The sequence below is a fragment of the Poecilia reticulata genome, chromosome 10, assembly GCF_904066995.2.
Source record: "Poecilia reticulata chromosome 10, P_reticulata-male-v2, whole genome shotgun sequence".
NCBI classification, from domain to species: domain Eukaryota; kingdom Metazoa; phylum Chordata; class Actinopteri; order Cyprinodontiformes; family Poeciliidae; genus Poecilia; species Poecilia reticulata.
The window spans coordinates 30886438-30905346 of NC_088839.1; the positions used below are offsets into that span (position 1 = coordinate 30886438).

The following is an 18909-nucleotide window of genomic DNA, read 5'->3' on the forward strand; positions in this document are numbered from 1 at the left end:
GTCTGGAAGCTAAATGTTTCTGGAGTTTATGGAAATATGTCTCTCACTCGCCGTTTATTTTTGTGCTTCCATTTACAAATAAATCTTGATTCCATGAATGTATCTTGGGGATTAGGAGCCACAGCTTTGTGCCAAGAGAACAACATGACTTCCAGTTTCAGAGTGATGACTGTTTAGACAGAACGACTGTTGGGGTTAAATCTTTCCATCTGAGGAAACATAAAGACGAAGAAACAAATCCATCCACTTTGTTACGTCGTTTAGCCAACAGCTCTTTAGGAATGACCTTGTTGGTGTTTTAAACATTTGTCATGTTTATCAGACTTTGATAAAATCAGTTTGATGAGTCAGGGTAGATCACTAAAGAATTTAATTTAAAGTTGGTTCTTTAAAAATAGACAGTTATGACTGAATGAGGCTCAAGGTTACATGACTCATCAAACACGTGACTCCTCTTGAAATAAAAAGGACAGAAAACAGGTGTCAATAAACTGCTCAACAACATGACATGTCGAAAGAGCGACACCCAGGATGCATTCTGCAACATGTTTTCTTCTTCTGTGGTAATGTAGGAATGATAAGTTTCCTCCAGATGTGACAATGATGTTGCACTTTGTGTTGGTCACATAAAATACATGTATAAATATGGTATAAATATATTTGCAAAGCCCAATAGGTTGGTCCTGTTACCATATAATAATTTATATACAACCCCTCTGCTAAGATAGCTATAAATAACTGAGGAAGACATTTATAGTTATGATCTTATCTTATAGTTATTTATAAGATAACTATAAATAACTGAGGAAGACATCTCTCACATGCTATTCACTTTATGTGAATGCAAGTATTAGAATGATGGCAGATTGGATTCACGTTGACCTGCTCGGTGATAAGCAGCTCACCTCCTCCAGTGATGCAGACTCAGAATGCTAAACAGTGGAAGCAAAATATTGTTTTTAAAGCCTCCTGTTGGCAGCCATGACACAGCAGAAAACAAAATGACTCATCTGAATGATGAAAAATGATTTCCAAAAAGGGTTATCATGTAGACCAGCTCAGTTCAGCTCAACTTCAAAATTTCAAACACATTTTAGACATGTTTATATATTTTTTGTCTTTTAGATAAACACATTTGAAAAAAGGATGTCTGGAGACATAAATTGCATTATTTTTTTGTCCATACACATATATCTCCAGATCTGGTCACTCACAAAACATCTTTTTTCTTTTTTATTACTTCTGATAAGATATGCATATTCAGGACATTTTATAAGGTACACCTTGTCAGTACGGTTCAGAACTGCTTTGGACTGGAGAAGTGAAATGCTGAATCATTTTAAACTGAACACTAATGTTGATATTCTTCAGTACAAAAAATGGAGAAAATCTTGAACAGATTTTTTTGTCAAGCAGATAAAAATGTAATGTCACTATTCAGGAAAAATATAGATCTGACAATGGTGACACACTTTACTAAGTTTATATGAATATTTGCTCAACTTTATGCAAAGTGAAGAGAAGAGTAGAAAACTTGGAGTCACATGGTTCTAACATGTCTAGTCTGAAAAATGCTTTTTCATGAACACATTATACCTTTAATTGCCTGATTTCTATGCAGACAGATCACAAATTTCTATAACAAAAAAAACAACAACAATGGATCTCCAAATATAAAACCCCCTGAAAAGATGAGGTAAAATAAAACAAAAAACGGAAACCAGGATTTTCTGACAAACATAGTTGAAAGCACAGAAGAAAATAAAAATATAATAAAGCATTGAGCTTGTTTTCTTCTAGAATACAACATAAATTATTGTAAATCAAACCAAACACAGGATATTTCGGCTTATGCCCAAGAGGCAAGTCCAAAGTGCTTCAACTTTAAGCGCTTTGTGGCGGCTGCTTTTACCACAGTCAGGAGAGGAAGTCAACATGCATATGAGACACAAACAAGGATACGTGCACTGCGTCTGTGAAGCATAAACAAAGCCAAGCTCTGAGACCTCTTGAGTGGTGGGCGACATTATTTTCACAGCCTGCTGAATGACCTCTAATAGCCTCAAAAGATGCAGAAGCACGAAAAGAGACGGGAATGTTAGACACCGAAAGCCTCGCCTGCTGAGAATCTTAACACAAGACACTGAAAATTACTTGCATGCTGTCATGTTGAAATCAACTCTGTGTCACTGGTGTAGAAAACGTTTGCGATCTCCAGTTCTCTGGCTGCACATCCGATCATTAACTTTAATGAAACAATGAATTAAACTTGGTGCTACTTCAGAGCCAACACATTAAACGTAGATTCAAACAGGATTCAAACCTGTGAAGGATAAAAACCCTCTTCCCAGTCTTGTTTACCTCTGAGAGGCTGAAAATTGTTGTAGAATAAGAAAGACAGATTGAGAAAACTTTTGGGTGTCTGGAGAAAAAGAGCATACTGTTAGCATAGTGTCATTGGCTGCCATAATGCTATCATCAGCGGACGCATACCTTTGATCCTCTCCTCAGGAAGTAGTGATTTCCTGCTGGGTTTTGACTTAAGCTACAGACTTAAGAGCTTTTTGTTGATGCCATGGATTGACCAAAATCACTGTCTTTAACGTAGTTCCCCCACAGCTGGTCAAAGAGCAGGCCTTCAACAACATGCATGGTGACTAAACACACACATATTCATGGCTTTGTCACTTCATGTAGAAAACAAATGTATTAACTGTTGACTGGGAGAATATTGATAATCTAGTTTGACAAAATGAATGAGATTCTAATGTATTAATCAGATTAAAATTGTATTGCTTTTTCAGAAAAAGCAATAGATTGGTCCAATATTGCTTTATGTAATTAATACAGAAATGGCTGCAAGTAGTGACGGGTTAGGATGTTGGATTGGAAGAAAAACGAAGGAAAGTAAATCTCAACAATACAAAGAACCTTGCAAACATTTAAATATTTTTATCACTTTTTGAAGTGCACTTCAAATTAAGATCCATTTCACCCTAAAAATAATTTTAAATAAAGTCCAGAGTGACCTATTGCCTTAATAAAATGTAGCTTTTCTGCGAAGACCTCAGAGTTTTTCAGAGAACATTAAGAAACAAGCAGCATCATAAAGACCAAGGAAGAGAGCAGACAGGTCAGGGAAAACGCTACGTCCAGCATTCAAGAAATGAAAAGAGATTTTCACAGCCGCAAACTCGGCTTGAAGAGTCAGAGCATTAGTTCCTGTAAGATTCTCTCTCAGCTGTCAGCTTTTGTTTTCAGAATCACAAGCGTACAGAAATCAAGTACAAATACATATTTTACTGGAAATAAAAAAGCATGAATGGAACAGTAAGTGTAGTGTATGTATGTGTATCTACACAAACATGGGAAAAATATCAGACTGTTTTTAGTGAGTTTATTTCTGCAGTTGATTTAGAAGGAACATATTTTAATATTTTACTGCTCATTAACTCAAATTCTTTTAACTTTTATACATTTCATTTTTGTACATTTCCTTTGTACTGTTTTAAACAGTACATTTCATGTACAGTACATGAACAGCCGTTTTTGCTCATGTCGCCCGTTACCTCGGCTACACATATATACAGACCCATCTCAATAAATTAAAATGTTAACTTTATAACTTTATTACCAAGTGAAACACATTATATAAATCAACTACACACAGATTGTTATTTTTCAGTCATTACTTCTGTTAATTATGATGACTTTCTGCTGAAAATCTGACATTTAAAATTAGAATATTACCTTAGACCAATAAAAAAATTAAATATAACAAAGAAATGTGGGTTTAACTAACAGTATGCTTAATGCCAGGTTGAAGGTTGTTGTTTTTAAAAAAGCATTTTTTATTTTAACAAATGAGCCTCATCAGGAAGCATATTCTACTGCATTAAATATGACTGTGTGGCGTTCACACACTGCTGTGACACACACGCACGCACGCGCGCACGCACGCACGCACACACACACACACACACACACACACACACACACACACACACACACACACACACACACACACACACACACACACACACACACACACACACACACACACACACACACACACACACACACACACACGCACATGCACACACACTTTCTCTTCTCCTAGAGGCACTCAAACGGTTTTGATGAATGAACCAGGCAGGCCACTGTACCACACTGGAAAGCTGTTAGACTTGACCAGAATAGAAAGATTGCCAGTCTGCTCCTGGTGTTAAGTGTGACTCAGACTGTGTGAAGTTTACTGATAAAAAGCTTCAGCTGTTCAGATTTTCTGAATGTTCAACTGTAAAAAATGTTATCCTAAAACTCGAAGCTCATTTTTGTTACTCATTTACGAGAGATTTTCTTTAAAATGGATTGACGCTCATGCTTAATGGACAAAATGAAAGTGTTATGCATGCACCTTCTTAAATGTGACAAGAGGTGCTTTGAAGACCACTAGTGATTGGGTAATTGTGTTTTCTGCAGTCAGTTTCCACTGCTGGTGGAGATTTTTGACGCAAATAACATGGGTTGAGGCACGATGCACATTCAGAATGGGTTTACATTCAATAACACCAAAGCAAACCTACTCTCCCTAAATCCTTTCCCCCTCTTTTGCTTTATTCTCACAAATAAGCCAGTGGCAGGAAACAGAGACATTCAGAGATGAAAGAAAGAACACCCTCCTACTGTGAAGATCACATTGTGAAAAACTGAGTAGTTACTTAGGGAGAATGCAAAATAAATAAATAAATAAATAAATGTTTACAGCCGACATCAACGGGTGGCCTCTAATGACAGAATAAAAACCTACACAAAAGGAATCTGCAGCAGAACCATCATTAAATCCTGAGTGTCTCAACTAAATCTGGCTGCTTCTCATCTTTTTAGAAGTTAACAGATCATATGAGTAAACATTTCTCACAACTGGCCAAAATTTGCAAAATATCCAGCACATTTCCTGTCTGCACCCAAACCGATACTGTTCCTAAAGCAATACATAACACACATAATTGTGTATTTCCAAAAACCCTGCCAACACCATATTCTCACCTCACTCTGTGTAAAAAATGGCTTTAAACACATTAGAGAATACTTACAGCACACGTTGGACTTGGTCCTGGTATTGTGACTCGGCATGCCAAAATATTTGTCAAAAAGGTGCGGCCATCCATTATTGTCTCCTGAAATAGAAGAAAAATGACAAAAAAATTGGAAATCATTATTTGTCCTTCAAAATTGTTTTCATGTCAGCTAAGGAAGTAATAAAATTATACCTTTTTCTTTCATCTTGTTTTATTTAAACCCACATCTTTCCTGTCATCCAGATGCTTGTTTCAGACTCAGGAACATTCAGTGTTAGTGCTTTTTTCTAAGATCTTGTTCTGGTGCAGTGAAGTTTAGTGATCAAAATTTAATACCTTTCAAAGGCTTTTATTAAAAGTTACATAAACTTCCTACAAAGGGACAACACATTCTCACTGGAGATTCAGGGCACTCAGTCCTGGTCTGCATGGAGGGACAGTTGGCAGCACTGCTGCCTCACAGCGAGACGGTCTTGGTTTGGAGTTTGAAGTTCAAACATTAGTGTGAGCTTAACTGGTTTATCTAAATTGTCCTTAGCCATGTATGTGCATGAATCTTTGTTCTGTGTTGACCTGTCATGGACCCACAATAACTGCTGCAGACAGACACCAGACCCCGCAGAGATGAGCGGGAATAGATGGATTCAGGACTCACTGTCCCATGTTTTCCCATATTTCATTCAAAGAGTCGAAATGTCATTCAAAAACTGCGTAACTGTCTTCGCATGGAGACGTTCTCGTCCTCTTTCTTAGAGACACCAGACCTGGGTCAAACTATTTCACACAGAGCAGGGCAATGTGTTGTGTGATTGGTCAGAGGTTTACTGCCGTACTTTATGCAGATATACTCTCGAACAGCAAAGTTGATATTTTGCTTCAACTTGTCCATTTCCACTATTTTGCTTATGTTTCTGCAGGAGACATGAATACTTTTGAAGAGCGTTTATGAGACATGGCGATAAATTACGTACATTTGCATGACTCTTCACAAGATACTCACAAAGATTGCCAAACAGCTAAACATTCCTGGATGGAAATTGCAAAGTTGTTCTTCGTAGAGGCTGTCTGCAGAGAAGTTATTGCTCTGACAGTTTACATAGGGCATGATGTAAACTGTTCTGCTTGTGAAAATACAGAAATCTAACAACCATGTGACTGCTTGGCTTTGGATGAGGTGTGGGATAGCCCTTAGATGTCTCTGCTCCAGTGCACCTGATTCAAGTTACTTCCTGGCCACAGGTGCTGCAGAAGTCTGTTATTCAGTCAATCACTCAAGGTAGGTGCTGCATCGTGCTGGAGGAACTATTGTTCATCACTTAACAGTCTGGACAGTTGAGAAAAGTTGCTGCTGGGGGATGTTTTCATCCTTTTCAGGCCATTTTTTGTGGGCCTGCTCCATTATGTTATCGAGATCATTCTTTTTCCAGGTGCCTTAAGCTGTCTAAAGGGCGGTTCATTGTTGAAAACAATTTTATCCCTGTCCTCCTCAGCGCAATCCGGTTACTTTCTGCAGAATGTCAGTCTATCCTTTATGTTTTACTCTGGAAGAGAAGTGACTCTTTACTGTCCTCCTTGACTGTCCAGCGTGTAAAAGTCTCAGGGTGTGTGCAGAACAGAAGCACACATGTCCTCTGCCATTCCTGAGCAAACTTTGCACTGGTGGCAACCTTAGAGTGTGCTAAAGATTTATTTACTGCAGTTGAAACTCTCCTTGTAGTTCTTGGCGATTCAATAAATGGTTTCAGTTCGTCTTTTTAGGATTGATGCAAATGATGAACTGTACCTAAAACAATAAATTAAGAGCTGATTTTTTAAAATTAGAGTAAAATTTGAAGCCATTTTTGTTTAGATTTTGTTCAGAAACAAAAGGAGGTATTTAAATGTTTCTTTCCTCTTCCGAACCCATGATGACCCGAGTTGTCCCAGTTCAGCACCTGTAGCGGTTTTCTGTTCCCTGAATAGCTTCCCTTGCCAAAACACCCACACCCGTTAGTTTTAACTTGCTGAGTAAAATGCAGATGTCAAAATCAGCATTACTTGTTACCTTTAAGGGAAGCAGAAAGGTGCAAAGTTGAAGCCGCATAAAGAAGGAAGCAAAATAATCTGAATTGGTAAAGTAAATAAATAAGGACTAAAATCCAATAAAAAAAGAGAAATCCTGGACATGCAAAACAGCAGTCAACTTATTTAATTTTGTAACTTAAATGTACAATAAACACCTTTAGAAAGATAATAAAAATAGAAAATTAACAAGAAAACACATTTTATATGTACGGCTTCTGTTTTATATTTTCAAACTGCAAATGAAAAGCATATGTTCAGAAAGGTATGATGGCAATCTGTTGAACATTTACCCAACTAAATTTCAACAGATGCTGTAAATTCATGAAAATTAATTGAATCCAAATAATAATGGTGTTCCCACACATGCTTGCTACTAGCTCATTTAAAAAATGTGTCACGATGTTCGAGCTTCACAATGCAGAAGCAGATGCAGCCAGATGCTCTTTAACCACTTTGGTGTATCTTCATCTGCACTAACTGCTCAAGGATAAACTAGAATAATAACTTCTAAAATGTCATGGAAAGGTTCACAAAAGTGCAGAACACCACTGAATGCAACATGTTTCTCAATCTGCTATCAAAGGAACTCATTTCACCTTTTCTCACATATAGAGACTATGGGTTTGCCCCGACAATTTGGAAAATCTACATTTCTGGGTAAAGTTCAAAAGGGGCAGCGTCAGCTGTGAACTTTTAAATAACAGTGGTTGTCAGGAGAAAAGAGAAATCACTTGGAAAAACATAATTGTAGAGTAAGAAATTAAACCTTGAGGTTAAAGTCATTCAGTTGTTCCTTTTTTCCCCACAGCTGATGTTTTTAATCAGTATAGTCGTGTCGAGTTTGTTGAAAGCGAGACAGCTTTTGCCAAGTTTGGCACCAAACTTTTTCCAGTGACCTTTGCTTCATTCCCAACATGTGGAAACCTTTCTGCTCATGTTAGCAACTGAAACCACATTGATGAGCATCATGGCTCATCTGTTGTTACTCTGCTACCACCAGGCTGTGGTGATCTGGTGAACATTCAACGGAATCAGAAAAAACATACAAAATAAACAACGACCACCATCAGAATCAGTAAGTCAAAACTTAGTGCAAGAGTTTAGACTCTGATCAAACTAGATATCTCTCTTTACTTTGAGCTGAATACTCTGGTCAGGATGAAGAACCGTCTTATTCCAAGAAGTCGTTATTCTCACTTTAACCTCAAATGCCAATGTTCTGATCCCAAATGTCATTGTAAGGTTTCATTTCTTCCAGACGTTATCTAAAGGCTCATCATCTCATAAAAGTTTCTCAGAGCAAGTTACAGCTTTCTGAATACACTTTAACATGTAAAACTGCATTTACACAAATTATATACAAATCATCCTGTTTTTGCCTCCCTCACTCCTTGATGGTGAATTTCACAAAACAGATGCATCTTATTGTGGCACACTATTCACATACATCCAGGCTCCAGAGAAAACCCCACACAGGTTATTTTCGGAAGCATTTCTTTGCTTTTTAGGAAGCACGGTGCTTATAATAATTTGCTAAATCAGCCAGAAATTAATCCTTAAGTCACTGTACTGTCTTTTTTCTCAGGCAATTTTAGATTCACATTCGTGAAATCTAAAGCTGCCGTTGGTATTACAGATTAACAGTTATATAACATTTATCAGCAACAAGTAGGTCGTTAAGACTCAAAATCAGTTACTTTCATAGATTGCTCAGAATAATTCAGATTACTTCAGTGACATGGAAACTACTGAGAAAATTAAAGTGATCACAATGAGTCTCTGGTTTCATCTGCAGGTGAAACCAGGGAGACTCTGCTTTCTGTCTTCTGTAAACTTCATTCAGCTCTGGGGAAGGAAATGCATTCAGAAAAAAACTAAACGTGTTGGCTTCAGGGTTGATTATAAATAAATAAAAAAAAAGATTGTAGTTTGAACAAAAACCTTATTCTTCACCTCCAAAAGCAAAATACCAACTATATCTACACAAAGCTGAGTTTGTCTCTCTTATTAACTGATGTTTGAATAAAAATGTGGATAAATTTACGAAACTGTTGCATCAATTGCACAACTCATCACAATTTAAGATCCAAGCTGCAGTTGCTGTGGTTTAAAGATGCAGCATTCAGAGGGACCAGAGATTTCCCTGGATGCAAAGAGCAGCAAAGCACTGCCCCTCCCACACCTATTGCTGCACACTACTGGACAACTGTGTACTGTCCAGTCTGCTCTGCGGTGGCAGAGTAAACTGTGTTTTGCATACTTATGCACACACATGCATGCATTTTGTTCTGGCCAAAACATTTGCAGAATAACACCATCAGGATATTAAACTGGGCTAAAATCAATCTTATTTTCCACAAATTAATTTCCTGAATATGTGAGCATGTCCAATACAATGTTTATGACAGATATGTAGTCTCTCATTAATTTTATGACTTTCAATAAAAGTCAGAACAATAGTCGCTAAGCTAATAATTTCTTTGATAGTTTAAAACAGAGTAAGCTTTGAAATGAATGCATTTTTGCATATATTTACAAATAGACTGCTGTTTATCCAAAAAGTTATTATCTGGTGTTTCAGAACTGCCTCTCTAAAAATGATGGGGGGATGTTCAGCTTTGAGTGTCTAATTTTCCATGAGCACATGTTTTTGGGATCAGCGCCTAATGACATTAAAACAGAGAAACATCTGTGAGCTCTCTAATGCCGACTACAGTTTGGGCACACTAAGCCACACAGAACAAGAAACAGCCCACTTGGATTTATCAAGTCTGATCAACTTGTTCAACATTCGGCAGAGAATAAAAAAAATAGCTTTTTGTTTGCTGAACTTTTTGAGACTTTAATCTTTGTTTAAAGCTACAGCAAAGCTCTGTCTTGTTTTTCCTCTACACTTCAACCTGCTCAGCATCACTTTGACACTTCTTAAGGAGTGTTTTCTTCTTTATCTCTAGTTTGCAGGGCTTTCTACTCTGCATAACTTCGAAGACTTGAGCCAGATAAGACACCCCTACCTTCCCCAGAATAACCTTTAGGCCTGTTCAAAGTGTCAGTGGTGATGGAAAAGGCCACAGTAAGAACCAAAGGTCCAGGGATCCAGTCTGGTTTATTGAGAAGTGATCATAACAACCATCACCAAGGACGGCGTTTGATTTCCTGATAAAGCTGCGTTCAGAGCAGAGAGTTCATGGATCACCTTGAGCTTGTTAATTCTTTTGAATTCTCCTTTTCTTCTCCTCCAAATCTTCCCTCAGATTTAGGACGGGTATTAAGAACTCAATTCACTTGCAAAACCCTGCATTTCAGAGACATCCTTACAGAGACACCGATAGATCTGGAGATAAAAACCGAACCTCTAATCAGATATTATTACTCTGATGCTCCTTTCTCAGTTCTGGTGGAATTTCTCTTTCAGTAGTTAATCATTTTATGTTTGCTTGATTTCTTTATTCATTAAACTGGGATTATTCTTTTATTTGGCTACTAAGGGATAGAAGATGACTGTTTCAAAGCAACTAGTGTCAGCTAAAGTCTTGATATTGTGATAATAAAAACAATATAATTTTATATATTTCCTATACACGGTTTACTGTAACTTCTTCCTGCACAGTATAAAACAGTTATTTCAGAAGACCACTCCGATTTCTGATGCATAAATTCAATTAAGCAGTCTTATTTATTCCTGGATACTCTATAAAGAGCAGAACCACAAGAAAGTGTAATTCTTTCTTGTAGTTCTTTATCATTTTTAGCCAACGTTAAGAGCCATTGTGGGAGGTCCAACGAGCCACTTGCAGCTCCAAAGCTGCAGGTCGCAGACTCTTCCTTAAAGTCTATGCATCAGCAAGCCAGACCGACAGATCCATTAAGACATTTAAAAACTTTAGAGAATTTAAAAGTAGTTTGTTAACACCCAGAGACCCTCTGTGATCCAGTTAGAAAACGATCAGCTGCATTTTGAACAAGCTGAAGATGAGAAAGATCAGCCTTTCTTACACCAGAATACAGTTTTAATCAATACTCAAAGTGTAAGACAACAATGACATGAATGATCTTTTCAAAATCCTGCCTGGACAAAATGGATGCACAACTGGAAAAAGCTTGTTTTCACCACAGGGCTGACCGGTGTGTCCATCCGAAGGCTGCGTTTTATGCAGAAAAACTGGTTTATTAAATAATTCTGCTGCAACAATTTAACTCTACTTTCCCCAAACTTCCCCACTGCTCCTTATCTTTCAAAGGTAAAAAAGGGTTTCTTTCAAGAAATTCTATCAAATTGGAAATGCATGTTTGGATTAGGATTTGGTAAGTGTGATGTGCTCCATTTGGACATTTTTGTTATTTATTTTCATGATAATGTGGAGCATTTCAGTAAAAAGCGACAAGCAGAAGAAAGTCGACCTGCCCTCCATTCAAACTCTTAGAAATACAATTATGAGGCTTTGCTGACAGCGAAAACTCAGAGCAACTTGCTTCCAGGGCCGACACCCCTCCTCGCTTTAACAGAAAAGAACTAGGGAGCTCATTCAACTCATGAGTCTGTGCTACATCTCATATTTGTTATGAATAAATCAGCATGTTTGTTCAATTTACTGATGTACTAATTAAAACTTGGTCATCCTCCAAATGGGTCTTCAGCCTGAATAGCTAGTGGAGGCTCTTGAGGATGCATCCAAAATTCTATTGAAGCTTTTAATCATTTTCCCTCCAACTGAGATGCTAATTCATCGTGGTCTCATCAATGAGATGTCCTCTTTGTGAAGAGGTGATGTCCGGCAGAATTAATATGAAACAGGCTCATTTGTACCCAATAAACAACATCACTGACTTTTCTAGTATATAGAAAAGGGAAACTTTGATGAAGTTGTCCTTGTGCTGCTTATGGTCTACTAATATACAAACTGAAACTACATTACAGGCAAAAGCTGTTTGCAATTAGTTACTGAAATGCTACAGATGTTTTTTACATTCATGCAAAATAGTAATTTCTAATGTGAAGCTGGTTATGAATTATTTTTATTATAAAAATAATTCAAACAATATTTTTATTATAAAAATAATTAATGCCAAGTAATGCAATGCTATTGCAAAAACTTTGTTAATGGGCAATTTTTTTTTATTTCAACACATCATCATAAAGTTCTATAACTTTATGAAACTATACACAGAATTGTGTAATTCAACTCAACATGTCGATGTGGCTTTCTTTCAGAACTGAAGGTCCGAAATTATATTTTTAATCTTTTCATTTACAGAATTAGTTTCAAAAGAATAATTCAATTATATCTAATGATGCTAAACAATGTGCTCATGTTTGACGGTGAAGCCTTGCCCTTTAACTTTTGCGCTCTATTATAATAATTAGCATTTCATGATTCACAAAGGAGCTGAGCTTCAAAGGAGGTAGGAGGCTGCATACAACCATGATAAGGTAATAATGGTGTGAATTTTAAATCTTTTATTGCACAAACGCAGCAGCTCTATTAAGTGTAAGTAAAGCATCAGTGATAATAGGATAAAGTCCCTGGAGGAGACAATTGATGACTATCTGACTAACAAGTTTACTGTGATCCAAATGCTTTAGAACATGAGTAAAATTAAGATTCTGGTTGAGAAAATCAACCCCAAAAATATATAAGCGGAAACATTTCTAAGTTCTATAGAAATTACCTAAAGAAATAATATTCTTAATCAGCTTTGATTAATGAATTGCTTTGATGTTTTGATGAATTTTCTTGCTGATCTCTTGTTGCTGTAAAAAAAAAGAAAAAAAAAAGAAAAACTTGAAATCTTGCGGTAATAATTGTTCCTCCACATGTTAAAATTTCAATAACCACACAATTTTGTAATAGACATTTCCAGATTTACTTTCTGAACGCCAGCAGAATAAATTTACAGTGGCAGCTACTCAAACAGCTTCATGTTGCACTGAACCCAAAATACACAGGTTTACCGTATCTTACACACGTTTTTTAAATCATCTGTTATAATAATTTATAGATGTTTGTACATGCAAAAACAAATGGCAGTGAAGAGCTATGACCACTGCAAACCCACATCAAGATGTTGAGTAGAATTTAGCATCTCTTTATTAAGGATAACATCTTGGTCTATGTATAGTGGAGGGTGATATGAATGCAAGCTTCCAGAGGAGCGCACAGTGGAAAAATAATCATTTTTCAAAAAATAGGTATTGATCTTAAACAATAATCAATGCAGGGATCAAATCTCATCTCAACTATTTTCCATCCTGATGTTTCTCATAAAAAGAAAGAGGCTCAATGTCCATTTTCTGTATTCCTGACTGCAGTTACTTTGCTCTATTTAACGTTGCTGTAAAAATGCATTGCCACACCTAAAAGTTTCAGATTTTTTCATATCACAGAAAAATATTGCAGATATGCAGAAAATGTAGCTTTTAATTCCTGTTGTCATTTTTTAAGAGAAAAAGAGTATTAAAAAAAACTATGTTTTGTAGAAAAGTTAAGTTCAGTTTTACAAGTCCTCCAGCTTCCTCCCACAGAGCAAACAGATCTTTGTCGGATCGAATGCCAACTCTAAATTGCCCTTAAGAACAAATGTGTGCCTGGACATGGTTGTTTATTCAGTGTTGTCTTCCTGTAACATTTAGGTGCATATTTTTTGCAACAACAGAATCAAATAGCTGAATACCCTCATCCACATGTCATACGGCTTTGTAGAGGTCTGGCAACGGCAAATCAATTTAATTCATGTACGTAAGAGAAGGGAAGTTGCAGGACAGCATCTCTCAACCCTGGAGCAACCCTGATCTAAAACATGTTTATATGAATACAAGCAACAGGGAAAAGAAAACATGTAAATACAGAGTCAAAGGTCAGACTGTAAATGCTCCAGGATGCCAAGAATGATTTGCTAACTGGTGCAAAATGTCAGGAACTAAATTAAGGATGAATGATGAAGCACTAGTTTTGTTGGGACTTTGAATTTAGATCAGAATAATCATGTGGGTAACCATAGCGACAAATTAACCCAGTTTGTCTTAAGGGCCAACTTGCACAATAGTGCATTATTATAACAGATGAGACACAAAACCTCCCACTGAACTCTGGATGAGACAGGTCATAAGCATACATCAACAATGAAGCATGGTATCTCTGCACTGAGACTTCTCCTCTATGTAAAGACAGGAACAGTTTTTCTGCAGTGGATAATTCCTTGTGTCATTGAACACTATGGCCTTTTGGTTATGGGGTTTCGGGCAGGACTTAGATTTATGGGCTCATTTGCCACTTGCACTGCAGCTTCACGGTCAGCGATATGAAGCTACTGCAGAAAATTGATGCACCTGCATTTCTGTAGCTTCTGGAAGAAAAACCTTAGAAAGGATTATAGTTGACAGCACTGCAAAAAGCGAAAGATCAGCCTGGAAACACAACAGAACAACTCATGTGATGCCACGTTGTTGATTAATCGTTTGGAGTCTGGTAGCAAAATGCTTTTGGATTTATTAAGTTGTGCTCCAACCCAAAGGATGTTGTTTAATTACAGAATCTTATAAAGTTAGCATTAATATCTGGGAGTAAGTCGTTTCCTGATGGTTTATAATTGTCTCAAATGAGCACGACGCCTCAGCTCTGCAGATTGATTATCATATTGATTGGTGCTGGCATTGTAAACAATTTTTTCTGACTTCAGTCTTCCCTCAAAAGCTTTGGTAGAAGCTGTTTATGCATGTGCTGCACAGATGGAAAGTAAAGTTGCTTTGTGATTATGATGAGAAGGGAAAACTGTTGTTATTGTTTATTAAGCTGACTCTGTTTATGTCATCTGTAGGCGTTTCTAAAACGGAAACAATTGATTATGTGTGAGGTTGTGATAAAAACTAGTGCAGAACTCTTTCAGCCTATGACCAAGAACAAATCAGACACTTTGGGAGCAAAGCTGTTTTCCTCATAATGCAAATACATTTTTATGTTCAAGTAAAGCTGCTCTCTTTTTATGATTTTATGGATTTTACACCTTTTGAACTTTCCAACCTCATATTTCAGTGTTTTATTTGAACTTAATATGACATAATAACACAAACTAGTGCATCATTGTGTAGTGGAAGGAAAGTGATCCATGTCTTTGTGAAACTCAATCTGAGAAACATGGTGTGCAGTTCTGTTCAGGTCAATATTCTGAAGGACCTCCTGCTGCTGCAGTTAGAGTCTCAAGGCCTGTAGGATGTGTCTCGACCAGCTTTGAAGCTAGAGAGACCAGGGTTTTAACAATCTTTCTGCCTGTACAACTTAGCTCAAGCTTTAACTATGTGTAGAAGATCTCTAAAGTTAAAATTTACAAAATATTCTCCTTTGATTTAGGTCAGGACTTTGCCTGGACCATTCTAACACATTAGTATGCATTAGTCTGATCAGCTTCCCTGCTGAAGAAAAACAAAACCTCTGCATGACGCTGCCACTGTCCTCCTTCTCTGGTGTGTTCAGAGTGATGTGCAGTTTCATTTTTTTGACCAAAAAGTTGTTTTATCTAATCTGACTAGAGGTACATCTTCCTCATGTAGCAGTGCCCCCTATATGGGTTATGGCATACGGTGCATCTTTTTTCTGCTGCTCTTGCATAAAGACCAGGTTTGTGGCATCCATGATGAGAGTTGTGCTGCTGACATATTATCCCACCTGAGCTGGAGATCACTGCAGCAACTCCAAAGATATAATGGGCCCCTTGGCAGCTTCTCTGGTGAGTACCCTACCTTTCATGCTAGCTTAGGTAGAGATGTTGGGGCTGCACATGGTAGCCCCAACATTGGGTGTAGTTGATGGTACTGTTGCCTTGCAGCAAGAAAGTTTTAGTTTTAGTTTTTGCCTAGAGTCTTTCTGCATGGAGTTTGTATGTTCCTGTTACTCTGGCTTCTTCAAAACATGACTTTTAGGTCAACTGTTTACTCTAAACAGAGTAAACAATTACTCTAAACAATTTAGATTAACAGTTTACTCTAAATTGCCGTTATGAGTGTGTGCATGGTTGTTTATCCTGTGTGTCTATGTGTTGTGTTGTCTGATGACTTGTCCAGTTTGCTCCCCACTTCTTGCCTAATAACTGATGAAGATGGACTCCAGCCCTCCCATGACCCCACAATGATAACTTGGTAATAATAAACTATGTCTAGGTAGTTTTGCAGTTGTGCCAGTCTTTCCATTGTTGTCTGTTAGTTGCAATGTGAAAAAATATCAATACGTTTACCAGATTCTGGATTCAAACATATTTTAGGTACAGAGACTTGCAGGCTGAATGGAGTTGAAGTGTTACACCATTTTATTTAGGTTTTTGTTCTTCTCTTGATGAGAGACAGTTGGCAGTAGCTGAGCAGAGATGCATGATCTGCTACGCCTCAGTATGTTGTAGAAGCTTACAGATACATTTCACCATGTTGTCCCCTCTGACAGGTTCTAGCAGGTTGTCTTTTGTCTCGTTTACCCTAGTTCTGTCAAAATCTGAAGGGCTTTTAAAAGTGTAATAAAGACTCTGTGTCCACGAACATTTTGTCTTTGAGGTTATGCTCAGTTGCACTAAATAAGTCTCAGAGAGACGACCAGAGGTTCAGATTAATCCTCACCAGGGCCGTTGACAGCAAAATGTCTCGTATTTGTCAGTTGTTAAAGCCCAGAGAGATTGTGTCATCACTGTGGTGAAGTCATCTTTCTTCTTTTATTTAATACAACTGGCAGAGATGGGCCATCAAAGTGACAGAGGCCCCGTTTACATGACAACGCCAGGACAGTAAAAACTCAAATGTTTTGTTGACTTTTGGCCTCTCACTTAGACAGCAGCAGCGTTCTGGCAGGACAAAAACACAAAAGGTTTGACAATGAGTTTCAGAGTGGAACTGTTTGAGAATGTCTATAAGCATAAACTGAAAAGCTTTGGAAACGATGATGAAGGTGATGTTATCTATGCGCTCAGGCACAACAACAACATTTTCACCTGGACATGCAGCATTTTTACTGTTGTGGATATGTGATTTTTTTTATTTTTATGTTTTTTGAAAATGTTTTGTAAACAAGGCCTAAGTTGCCTCGTATAAATTATTAACGTAAGCTACAAAGTATGTTTTATTCATATGCAACTCTCAGATAAACAGATAAGCAGATAAAACAAAATGACACAAACAACATCTAGTTAATTGGCTAAAAACGTTTTTGTAAAACAACGTCAAGACGTTGATTCTTTCAGGTTTAACCTTTGAACTTCTAGTTTCTATAAACATCCCAAATTCCAACAGTGCCTCCTAAAATAGCCGATACTTTCATTTAACCAGCTGCAGTAAGCTGTGTGGTGGACAGTGTTTTTTTTGAAAGGTGCTACAGAGCCTAAAATCGATCTGCATTGATTACTGAAAGATGAAACTAAACCATCAACGTCACTGTGACTCATCAGCATCAGACGTGTCTGAGGACGTTTCCACAGCAGCAGGTCTGGAATTCACCTTTCAATCAATGACAAGGCAAAAGATCCAGGAAAAATTAAAGAGTAAAGTATACGCAGCACGTCCATATTTGATGCTTCTAGTGTCAGTTTTATTTCCCAAAAAAGATAAAATAATGATGAAATTAAAACTACTATAGGTAAAACAGTGAAGTAGAAACAAACGCAATGAAATTAATGATGTCACAATTCATTGTGAATATTGAGAAACCATATTTGTGTTATTAGGAATTTGGAGTGTGTCACCTTGTTTACACTAAAATAGAATGAATGGGACAATTGATCAATTAGCAAAGTGATTGATTATTTAATCAATTGGAATAGGTCTAGTTTATTTGTACTGCAAATTTCTGCAACAAGGCATTTCAAAGTGTTTAACCTGATAAAACATAATAAAATGACCAATTATAAAACAAGCAATAAACATTACATTTTATCAAATGTCATCATGAAAATCACTAATAATATTTTACTATAGTAAAATACATTAATCAATGTTTCACCTATTAGTCAGAGGCAGCTCTCAGCAGGTGGGTTTTAGCCTCGATTTAAAGGAACTCACAGTTTAGGCAGCGTAAAGTTTTCTGGAAATCTGTGGAGCATAAAAACTGAATGCTTCTTTTCCGTGTTTATATGTTAATAAATAATAAATAAGTGGCATTTTTTCATTTAGTCCAGTTATTTTGTTTGATATTAGATTTTGTTTGATGCTCTAAAAATTGAAAGTGTAACAGAAAAACAAAGAACTGAAGAAATTTGAAAAAGAAATTGCTTTTTCACAGCAATCTTGACAAGTCACTCAACGACTTGAGAATAAAGTTTTAACTTGTATATAATTTGTTTTTTTTTGTTGAATTTTTCTTTATGGAATGTCTCAATATTGAAATTTAAGTAACACAAATATTTGAGTAAATCTATTGGTTTTATGACGGTTAACTTACTGAATCATTCAGGGTTTTAAATAATTACTTTCTCTTTAGGTTAGAAATAAACTATAACTGCAGCGACTTTACATGAAAACCTTTAAGAAAACTTAAGTTTGAACCACAGAGGTCTGGATTTGAAGGGAGGAAAACACAGATTAAAACCTTCAGGGAATAAAATTGACCCCGTGGCAGTTGTGGTTTAGAAATCTATATAAATATGAAGGATAGAGGAGGAAGTATTGAGCTCATATCTGAAGCCACCAGTGTTTTTGTGTGGAAAGAGCGTGGCTTTGTGGTCAGGAGTGATGTCCAGGGTTTCTGACAGTTATTCAATCCTTTTTTCTCTTGACATTTGCTCATTTGTCAGTCAT

The 18909-nt window shown here is 36.9% G+C and overlaps 1 protein-coding gene across 1 annotated transcript in view; it reads right to left on the minus strand.

The window, feature by feature from the left end:
• Positions 1-18909, minus strand: part of rxfp1 (relaxin family peptide receptor 1) — a 96548-nt gene that overhangs the window by 41301 nt on the left and 36338 nt on the right. Inside the window, exon 3 of the mRNA XM_008421077.3 lies at positions 5097-5180. Within this exon, the coding sequence (XP_008419299.2) occupies positions 5097-5180 (84 nt within the window). The remainder of the gene's footprint in view (positions 1-5096; positions 5181-18909) is intronic.